At 19.9% G+C, this 12,114-nt stretch overlaps 1 protein-coding gene across 1 annotated transcript; it reads right to left on the bottom strand.

The window, feature by feature from the left end:
• Positions 1-1,065: 1,065 nt before the first annotated feature.
• On the bottom strand, positions 1,066-1,191 carry Bm13332 (Uncharacterized protein; the record flags this gene model as incomplete). Its single annotated transcript, XM_043082298.1, has 1 exon — positions 1,066-1,191. One exon carries the CDS (start codon positions 1,189-1,191, stop codon positions 1,066-1,068), a length of 126 nt encoding a protein of 41 aa, XP_042938232.1.
• Positions 1,192-12,114: the final 10,923 nt, after the last annotated feature.

Here is a 12,114-nt window from a genome sequence, read left to right as displayed (position 1 = left end):
TTTTAAACTATTAGTTAAATTATTTGAAATTTTTGCTCATTTTAAATTTTAATACAGTTTGAATGATGTGAAAATTTTTTTTATCAATTTTTATTTATTTCATTCTTCTAAGTGCTAAAAAAAAAATGAAGAAAATAAATTTCGAAAATTTTAAAAGAAAAAAAAAATTATTCTCATTGTTTGTATATAAGAAAGTACTCTTTTTAAATTTTTGTTTCATTTATTCTTCCTCACAATAAACATTTTCAGTAACATAAAATTTGAATATAACTTTGCAAAAGTAAAAAGAAATGAAGATAGATCATGCAGCTAATTAATTTATTAATTAATTACTCAAGGTATTTCCAGTAATTTCCAGATAATTTGGTGATAATAATTAATTCATACGTGAAGTTTATTTATTGCAAAAAATGCTTCAAATAATTTTAGTATTCCGGAAGTTTCATTATATTAAATTTATGTTTGATGTAATAGCTAGCTATCCTATGATAGTAATCAAACGAAACACTTTGCACAGATTAATTAAATTAGCAACGAAAAACTTTGATAAGTACGCAAGCTTTAAATTTCAATACTATTTGCAATTATATTTGACAGCAAACTGATATATAAGTGAATTTAATTAAAGTTAGAAAAATCATTGTATATAATAAAAATTTATCAAATAATATATTGAAATAGTAAGTTAATATATCTATTTGTATTTTTATAAATAATATATTAAAATATATATTTTAAGTAATAAGCTAATATATATTTTAAATAGTAAGCTAATATATATATTAAATAGTAAGCTAATATATATATTTGTATTTTTTTTTTTTTTGTTTTATTTATTTCACTTTAAAATAATTTTATTGTTACTGACAGAAATAAAAGCAAATATTGCCTGCAGCAATTTTTCTGTCCGATTAACTTTACTCTTGTCTTGGCTCATTTAAGCCATTCCGTTTTGAGGCAAAAGTAAAAGTAAAACATAGAAGTAGCAGCTTTAAATCTAAAACTAAATTAAATTTGATTTCATCTATCTAATAGATGGTGAAATGAAAGAGGAGGAGGGATTCATCATTTTTCCAACCAACCAACCAATCTATCTATTCCGTCCCTCTCTCTCTCCCTCTCTCTCTCTCCCTCTCCCTCTCTCTCTCTCTCTCTCTCTCTCTCTCTTTCTTCTTTCTGAATTATTTTCATCAACAAAATCTACTCATGCAACTCCTATCCATTTTCCTTCCGTACATTTCATTAATTCTTCCATCATTAAATCCTGCACATCCTTAACGCTTCCCTTTGATATATTTCCTTCCTTCCGTCCGTCCGTCCTTCCGTCCATCCATCCGTCCGGAAAACCTAACTTCATCCATCCTTTAAATTATTAACATTGTATTGAATTGAAAATTTATTGTTTATTGTTTTATTATTACACTCATTAAATTAGTAATAATGTTTGATTCATTTTCAACATTTTTAAACAATTTCATTGCTCCATTTTTTTTTTTCACTTTTTTTTTTGAAATTTCATTAAGTTTTCTTCCAATAATTTTTTTTTTTTTTTAAAAAAAGAAAGATATGTTATTATTTTAATAAATAAATATTCCATCAAATTTTTCAACACAAATAATTCATTTTCATTTCAAAAATTTTTCATCTTTTTCAGATCAATTTAAATTTTTCGTTAGCAATCAGGTCGGTCTGATTAGCATCATTCCCATCTGATCATCGATTGATTTGATCGATCAGTCTTATCGATAAATAAAATTCTCACTATCTTATTATCACTATTAACTCATATATTCCATATAGAAGAAAAATATACTAAGAATGTATATTTAAAAAAAAAAAGATTGAAAAAAAAATACGGAAATGAAGGAAAGACTTGAAATTTACGAAAGAGTCTGCCTGATTATATTAGCATTTTTCCGGAATTTTAAAATATTGAATACAATTTCCAATATTGATTTTATTCTGTGAAAAAAGAATTTTTTCGTGAAATTATCAAAAAAAAAAAAAAAAAAACTGAGCAGAAATATGAATTTAAAAATCTTTTTTTTTACAAATTATTGGACAGAAATAATATCACTTTTGCTATGATAAAATGTTAATGAAAATTTTGAAAAAAATCAATAAAATAAATTCAAAATTTAATCATTTCTTTCTATCAGATTATTATTATAAACAATTTGAAAGAGGGACAGAGAGAGAGAGAGAGAGAGAGAGAGAAGAGAGAAAGAAAAAGACGGAAATTTTATTTTCTGAAACAAATCTCAATCAAATAGTGCTTGCAGGTGATCTTGTAAAAAAAACTTCACGATATTTTTTTTTTTTTTGAAAAAAAAAAAATTAAAATTGAAAAGCTAAATTGAGAGCATTTGCATTTGTATCGTTTGTAAATGACTAGAAGAAGCATAAACACAACAAAGTTTAAAATTGAAAATTATTAGAATTTGTAAACGAACGAATAGGAAAAGATGAAAAGAAATTAGATGGAGAAATTGAAATGAATTTTTCGCTTTCCTTTTTCTTCTTTTTTCTTTATTTCTATTCTCTCTGGTTGAGTGGCATTGAAATGAAATGGAATGAAATGAAATGAAATGAAATGGAATGGAATGAAATGAAATGAAATGAAATGGAAGAGCAGAAGATATAATTGAAATATTTAAAGCTTAAATAGGATTACATACCGTTTTAGTTGCCGTTTTCATCAAGCAATGATGCATTTAATTTCATCGAGAAAGAACGAAAGAAAAGAAAAAACTTAAATTTCTCTTTGTTTTAGATTATAAAAAAAAAAAATTGTTGACAAGGTGACATGTGACAACTATTCGAGAGAAATAATATCAAAGTAATAATTCATTTGTGATTTTTATACTTTGCTTTTAAAATTATAGGGTGAAAAAATTTTCAAATTTCACATTTTTATTATTTTATTATCCTCTTTTTGCTTTTTTTTTTCTTGGAAAAATTTAAATTCTTTATTGAGTTACTTTGCTCTTTTTTTCTCGTTATTTGTAATTTGGAATACTAACAAATATTGGAAAGTGATTAAACAATAAACATTTCCATATTATCAATTATTATATTTAAATGTTTTATTTTTTGAGTTATTTCATTCCTTTCTTTTTTTCTTATTCTTTTTTTTTTTTTTGTTAATATATTTAACTTACAGTGTTGAATGAAAGTTAAATAATTCATCATTATTTAACTAGTAATTAACTCAGTGATAAGTGATAGCAGATGATAAAATTGATCACATCGAATTGAGTTAATCAAGATAAATCAACTTTTCGTTTTTTTGTTGATATATTTAACTTAAAGTGTTAAAATGAGTTAATGGTAATAGTGATAAGAAAGATAAAATTGATCATATCAGATTCAATTAATCACGATAAATAAACTTCGTTTTTTGTTGATATAATCGACTTAAAGTACTGAATAAAAGTTAACTAATGATAATAATAGTTAAATTAGTGATAAGAAATGACAAAATTGATCATATCAATCTCAGTTAATCATGATAATCATGATAATTAAAAACTAGTAATGCTAGTTATAATGTAATGGCGGGCGGTAATAATAATTAATGGTGGCGGTGTTGCCATAGGTACCTAAATGATATTGTCCTGCTTGATCAAATGCTACAACTCATTTAATGAAATTGAAATTGCTATAGTCATTTATGTGATTTCATCGAGAGTTAAATTATTCAAATGAAATGACTGCTTGTTAATTAAATGATCGAATGGTAATCTCATAAAGAGCGAAAAGGATTGAAAATTGCTTATTGAAATGGAATAATTATCAACTCATCTACCTTTAAATATTACCTTTATCTACCTTTTTAGTTAATATAGCATTTACCTTCCTTATTGTTGCTTATAGATATTTCTCGCAGAATGCTATTCGTTTTCCTTTCTTATTGTATGTTGTAATTTTGCTTAGCAAATAAGATTTATGTTGTTGAATAAGAAATGATTGTTATTTTCTAATCATTCGTTTATTTAAGCAAAGAAAAAAAAATTCAAAAAACATTTAAATGAAAAGAGTAACATGTTTAAAATGAATATGTCATCAATGTTTTTGTAAAAGAAAGAGTTTAATTAAAATTAGTAAAATTTAATGATATAATTAAAATCAGCAAATTAAGTTAGTACTATCGTAGTAATCGTAATTATAACAATTATAATGCTATAAGTATTACTTTATAATACAATTATAAAATAAGGTATAAATTATTTGAATATTGTTAATGTGATAGTAAATAACAAATACGTCATATTATCAGTTTAAATGATTAATTTTACAACTGATAACACATAACATTTACATATTTATTACGTCATTCATTAATTAAATCAGAAATGAAAAATGAAATCGAAAAGTTTGCAATAAACAAAGATAGGAAATTGAATGTTCAAATTTATAGTTAATATTAATGTTAAAAGATGAAAGAGACCGAAGAAATTTTTCAATTAATTTTTGAACAATTTTTTTTTTCTTGAATTAATAAATTCACTCATTTTTTTCCTGAATTCATAAAATTACTAATTCTTTTCTTGAATTAATAAATTTAATACATTCACTCGTTTTTTCCTCGAATTCATAAATTTACTACTTTTTTTTTTTTTTTTGATTTAATAAATTTACTGGGTTTTTTGCTGAATTAATAAATTTACTACTGTCGTAAAAATAAATCAAATTTACGCGTCTTACGTGTATGTGATTGTATGTGTCTGTGTGTGTATGTGTATGTATGTGTCGGTGTAAATATATATTATAAATAAGTTATGCGTGTTATGCTGTAAATAGCTATTACTGTAATTCAATAACAAATAAATATATTTAAAGTTAGTAAATATTAAATTCACAAATGAATCGACTTTTTTTTCCATATTTTCTTAACTTTTTCCTTAAATTTTTTTTTTTTTTGTTATTTCATCATTTTAATTGAAATTTTATCTTTTAAATGGATATTTCATTTTATTTTACTTTTTTTTTTAAAAAAAATGATTAAAATGGAAAAAAGAAAAAAAAAACAGAATTATTTCTCAAATCAAGCAATGAATAAAATAATGAAAAAGAAGAGAAAATGAAACTTTAAAAAAAAAAAGTGTGAAAAATAATAGAAAAATCATTTGCAAATCCCCCGGGATAATTCAGAAATATTACAAATATCAAAGAAAAAAAAAAAAAAAAACTTACTCAAATACTCAAAGTACTATTATTTATAGGTAAAAAAAATTTAATTATTAATTTTGTAATGAATAAAAACAAAAAAAAAAGACTAAAACCAATTTTCAATTATTTAAATATTTCAAAAAAAAGAAATGATTAAATAAGTTATTCAATTCTAAATCATTTTAAAAATTTTAAACAAATATAAATTTATTGAATTGCATTTCAAATGATAAATGAGCAATGAGAACCAAAAAAGCTATCATTTTGTTGTTTTTTAATTTAATTTAATGTTTGCATTCTATTAAAGTAATTATTTTATGGAACAAAAAACAAAAACTTTTGTTTTTCTTTATTTCCTAAATTTTGGGAAAAGAGAAATTTCAAAAAAGAATTTTTTTTTAAAAAAAAAAAAGCAAATAACATCAATTATAAATCTTATAAAAATATTTCAATTATTCATTGCAATGTAAATTTTTTTTTCTTTTTTAAATTTAAAAAGAAAAATATATAAAATTGTTTTTTTTTTCTTATTTTCGTTGTTTAATTAGTTTTGATTAATTTTTTATGATTTTATTTTATTTATTTATTTATTTTTTCTGTTATAAATTGCTTAAAATAATACTAAAAAGGCATACTTTTTGAATTTATCCGATAATTTTTGCAGAATGATTTTTATTCTCAGTGAGTAATTTGCATAAATTTATTTGCATTTTTAATACATAGCACTAATGTTCTTACTACTTGTTAATTTGATCGAAGCATTTACTAATTTTAATATATTTTCATTTCATTTCATTTCATTTCATTTCATTTCATTTCATTTCATTTTCATTTCATTTCATTTCATTTCATTTCATTTCATTTTATTTTATTTCATTTCATTTCATTTCATTTCATTTCATTTCATTTCATTTCATTTCATTTTCATTTCATTTTCATTTCATTTCATTTCATTTCATTTCATTTCATTTCATTTCATTTCATTTTCATTTCATTTCATTTCATTTCATTTCATTTTCATTTCATTTCATTTCATTTCATTTCATTTCATTTCATTTCATTTCATTTCATTTCATTTCATTTTCATTTCATTTCATTTTCATTTCATTTCATTTCATTTCATTTCATTTTCATTTCATTTCATTTCATTTCATTTCATTTCATTTTCATTTCATTTCATTTCATTTCATTTTCATTTCATTTTATTTTATTTCATTTCATTTCATTTCATTTCATTTCATTTTCATTTTATTTCATTTTATTCATTTCATTCCATTTCATTTCATTCAACCAAAATAAAAGTAATATGACATTTGCATTAGCAAAGTTAAAGTTAGAATAATTAAGATTATTTCCTGATGAATAAATTCTTATAAGTAAATTTTCCATTCATTCCTAACTACACTTTTCTACCCATCCAATATGACTTTGCATTTCTTTCTTTTTTCTTTTTATTTTTACTAAAATGTAAAAAAAAAAAATTTTTATTCTTTTTAAAAAATTAATTTATTTTTATCAAATGTTTTTATTATTTTTATCAAATGATTCTGATTTAATTCAATTTTTTCATTCTTTTCATTTTACATTCCATATAACATTTTTGTATGTGAAATAAAAATTTAAAAGTACGAAAAGCAAAAAAAAAAAAAATAATAAAATAAAACTTTGATTTTTGATAAATTAAATTATTCATTAAATTAATACACAAATATATTTGGAAATTGTCAATTCATAATATGTCAAAATTTTTTTTTGCATAATAAATTAAGTCGAAATTATTTCTTAGAAATGGAATATGCTCAAATAATCAATTAAGTTAAAAAAAAAAAAACTTTTAATAAGTAAAAAAGAAAAAAAAAGAGTAATTAAACAAACTATTACTGATTATTAAAGTAAATATTATTTTCCGAAATTTCCCTCTTTTTTTCTCTTCCCCTCCTCCTCTCTCTCTCCTTCTTTTTATCATCCATTTTTAATAAAATATATTTATCATTTAATAAATTAACACATTAATAATAAATTAATTTTTATAATAAATAAATATTATAAACAAAAATAACTTTTTTCTTTTTCAAAAAAAAAAAAATATATATAAAATTATCATTAACATCCGTCTTTTCCTTTTTTTTTAACGGTTGAATACATATGATGATATTAGCATTGAAAACAAAATCATTTAGTTTAACTTAAAAAGAAAGGGAAAGAGAGAGAGAGAGAGGGAGGGAGAGAGAAAGAAAGAAAGAAAAAAGTAAAAAATAAAAATGAAAATTCAAATTTGTCCTTTTTATTTTTTTTTTTTTTTCTTACTAAAATACATTAACTAAATGATGGTGAATTTATTTTTCTGTCACCAATATATGATGTCTTTTCCTTCTTTTTTTTTTTCATTTTTTGAAAAAAAAAATGGATTAAGATAAAATTTTGCAGTTATTTTAAAATTTCAATTATAATAAATTTTGAAATGTAAAAAGAATAAAAGAAAAGAAAAATGAAATCTTAAAATGTGGTTGTTAAAATCGTTGCTATGCATTTACGATTTTGTTTTTGGCATCGTTTTTAAAAATTTATTTTCATTTTTTCTCTTTTTTTTTTTTTTTTTTTTTTTTGTTTCATACAACAATCAATGATATAAAATATTTGAAATATAATATAACTACTGTAACTAATAATAATAATAATAATAATAAAATTATGAGAAAATTTTAGTTAAAATCGAAAAAAAAGGAAATTTTTCTTTTTTATTTTAAATGCAAATATCAAATTGAATTAAATTAAATTTGAAGAAAAAAAAAATTTTAATTCATAATTTTTTAAATATTTTTATTATAATTTTTAACTTTTCTATAAATCATTTAAATTTTATAATTATTTTAAAAATTTTAATAACTATCAAAATATTCGTATGTTATTTTTGATATTATTTTTAAAACAAAAAAAACAAAAAGAAAAACGAAGGAATGAATTAAAATATTATACTAAAATCGTTTTTATAGCTTTAAAAAAAAATTTTCTTTGGTTAACTGATTCATTTGATAAAAAATAATTAATATTTATAAAACATTTGCCTAAAATTGATAAACAATTTAATCGAGTAGTGATTTTTTAGGAAAAAAAAAACTATTTGGATACAAACTCTTAAAATATTTTTAAATTTTTATTTTAAAAATTGAAAATGACCAATATTTAATTAAGTTTTGTAGTTATTATAGCCAATTAAATCATTAAATAATTAATTTTAAGTTTTAATTTTTTGTTTTAAATTATGGAGAATAAAAATAGAAATTTGCTTACATTCATTTCTAAAAATTATCAATTAATTTTTAATAAAAAAAAACAAAGAAAAGAAATCGATGCAATAAAAAAATTAAAATTTATTCAAAATATATTTAATACAAACAATTTTTGTTCTCTTTCTTTCTTTGTTTTGCATTTTATTTTTAAAAATTACCAATTTAAAAAAAAAAAATGTTATTACATTTATATTACATCAATGTTAATAATTTTTTTTTTTTTTTTTTTTTTAATTTTTAGATTATAAAATGTTTTAGCATTTAAAGAAAGTTTATTTTTAATTAACTACTTTTCTCTCTCTCCCTCTCTCTCTCTCTCTTTCTGTCTTTCTTTTTCTCTCTTCATTCCTCTCTAAATTGATTATTTTAATTTCCGGTTTCACACATCGTGCCAACACACAGTTTTCCGGATTTTCAAATTAAAGCAATCAGCCAAAATTTGATCACAACAATCAGAAATGGAAATGGAATGCATTCATCATTGCTACAATTGGTTAGCTGCAGCAGTTCAAGTGAAATATTTGAAATGTTGAAATTAGCTTTATTGTTTATTAGCTGTTTACAACAAAGTTATCAGTCAAATAAACATTACTGGCGAACATGGCGAGATGAGCATCCACAATATCGTCAGCTATTTTCTGGTATGTACATTTTGTCATTTTGAATTTATTTCATAAAAATTTCACCTTTTTATTCCCTTCTTTTTTTTGTTGTTAGACGGAGGTAAAAAAGTTTAAATTAATTAATTTTTCAATTTTAAATTCATTTAATAAAAATTTTACTTTTTATTCTTTTCTTTTTTTTGTTGTTAGACGGAGGTAAAAAAAGTTTAAATTAATTAATTTTGCAATTTTAAATTTATTTAATAAAAATTTTACCTTTTATTCTCTTCTTTTTTTTGTTGTTAGACGAAGGTAAAAAGGTTTAAATTAATTAATTTTGCAATTTTAAATTTATTTAATAACAATTTCACCTTTTCATTCTCTTCGTTTTTTTTGTTGTTAGAGGAGATAAAGGAGTTTAAATAAGTTAATTTTGGGTTTTTGAAATTATTTAATAAAAATTTCGCATTTTATTTTTTTTCGTTTTTTGTTGTTAGAGGAGATAGAGTAGTTTAAATGAGTTAATTTTGAGTTTTTGAAATTATTTAATAGAAATTTCAAATTTTATTTTCGTCGTTTTTTGTTGTTAGAAGAATAAAAAGATTTTGTTTATCTTTTAAAGATAAAAAAGTTTAAATTAGTTAACTTTGTAATCACTAAAATATTTGATAAAAAATTCAAATTTTATTCTCCTCTTTTTTTTAATTGAAAAAAAAAAAGACTTTTATATTTTAGAGATAAAAAATTTGGAATAATTTTAAGTTATCAATAAAATTTCATATTTTGCTGTCTCTTTTTTTGTTGGAGATAAAAAAACTTAAATTAATGATATATATTTCTACAATAAAAAATAAAATAAATAAATTTAAACTTTCACATTTTGTTTTCCTTTTTTTTGTTAGAAAAGAAAAAGATTTTAAAAAAGTTTTTTTATTTTTCTTTTAAAAGTAAAAAGCTTAAATTAATTATATATTTCTATAATGAAAAAAAAAGCAGATAAATACGTTAAAATAAATATTAAAAAAATGTGTTTTTTTTTTCAAAAAATATAAAAATATAAAAAACATAAAAAATAAATATTAAAAAAAATACGTTGAAAAAGTGATTAAATAAATTTAAACTTACACATTTTATTCGTTTTTTTTTTTAAAAAAAATGCTTCCTTTTTCTTTGAGAGGTAAAAAGCTTAAATTAATTAAATTATTTCTACGACGAAAAATAGAAAACAAATAAATGAATAAATTTTATAAGATTAAAATTATAAATATTTGAAATTTTTTTTTATTAAAATTTAACAATTTATTGAAAATACAATTGCATTAATTATATTATTTGTGCGTTTCTAAAATAATACAACTTAATTTCAACTTTAAAAAAAAAAAAAAAAAAAAATGTTTTAATACTTTAATAAGACTGATAATTTATTGTAATTATAATATCTAATATATAAAATAGGAATTTATATACTTAATTTAAATTAGTAAAACTTAGTTGAAATGGTGAAAATGTAGTTTAAATTATGGTTGGCTAATGATTTTAAGCTTAAATTAATAAATTTTCTATTTCATTTAAAATAAAATTTATTTTTTTTTAGACAAAATACTTTGAATGAATTTAGTTATGCATGAAATAAATATATTTTCAAAAAAAAACAAAAACAAAAAAAAAAAAAAAAGAAAACATAAACAATAGATTTATATGTATGAATGAGTCATCATAATGTCACCTAAAGGAATGCTAAGATGTCATTTTGGACGATATTATTTCCTTTTATTTAATTTCATTCCGTTTCCTTTTTTTTTTTTTCTCAGCCAAATATTTTATTTTATGTTTTTTCTTTTCTTTTTTATAGAAAAAATTAGATTAAAATAATTAAATTGAAAAACATTAATTTTCAAAAAAAAAAAAAAAAAGAAACCATAAAAATTTGTATAAAACATTATAAAATGTTATTAAAAATTTTTTGTTCAAATAAAAGAAACAAAAAAAAAAAAAAAATATTTTATTAAAGAAAAGAATAAATTGAATTTTTTTCTTTTTTTTATTAATATTTTTTTTTTTTTGATTTCTTATTTTTGTTAACTTTTTCTCTTTTTTTTTTAAGACAAACTATAACTAAAACATTTTTTGATAGTACTAAATTTGTGAAATTTATGAGAAGCATTAAAGAATTTAAAGTGAAATGAAATTTTGGAATAAATTTAATTTAATCGGACTAAAACTAATTTGAAGTGATTACTGCTTTGAATTTTGAATTAAAATTAAATCACATCCGATTGAATATAAGGCTAATTCAAAATTGACTCATTCAAGTTGAACAAAAAAAAAAAAATTCTTTTATTTCTGTTTTTTTTTTTTTCTTTTATAAAATTCTTTTTTATTTAGTTTTAAAAAAAGAAAAAAAAATTTGTGAAAGTTTTATTATTTATAGGAATAAAAAATTTAATATTTTAAAGTTTAAATTATTAATAATAAGAAACCAAAAAAAAAAAATTAGTATTACTTTACGTCATTTTCATGACGTTTTCTCGATGTACTTTGTTGTTAATTTTTTAAAAGTTCAATTATTTATGATATAAAAATTAAGCATTTTAGAAATTGAATTATTAATAATAAGAAACCAAAAAAAGAGGAAAATTTATTCCTTTTATATACGTCAAAAATACGTCATTAAACTGTCGTTGAATTGACGTACGCAAATTAATACATTTATATGCAAAAATAAAAGGAATTATAGTGTAAATGTATTATTTTACGTACGTCATTTTAGTGATTGCTATTTATTGACGTAATTTTGACGTACTTTTTCATAAATCATTCATTCTTCTTTATTATATATATATTTTTTTTTTGTTTAATTTCAAAAAAAAACGTAATAATTTGCAAAAACTTTTATTTAGTGAAATAAAAATTTTAAGTTTTCTTTTTTTTTTTTTTTTTTAAGAAACATTAACTTTAATAATTGTAGTTAAATTTTATCATTTAAGAAATTATCATAAAATATTCTAATATTCAATCAAAGTATTATTATAATAAAAATTTGATGAAAT

The sequence above is a fragment of the Brugia malayi genome (assembly GCF_000002995.4).
Source record: "Brugia malayi strain FR3 genome assembly, contig: Bm_v4_Chr4_scaffold_001, whole genome shotgun sequence".
Classification (NCBI taxonomy): Eukaryota; Metazoa; Nematoda; class Chromadorea; order Rhabditida; family Onchocercidae; genus Brugia; species Brugia malayi.
Note: the sequence above shows the minus strand (reverse complement) of the source record. Positions and strands in the feature narration are given on the sequence as shown.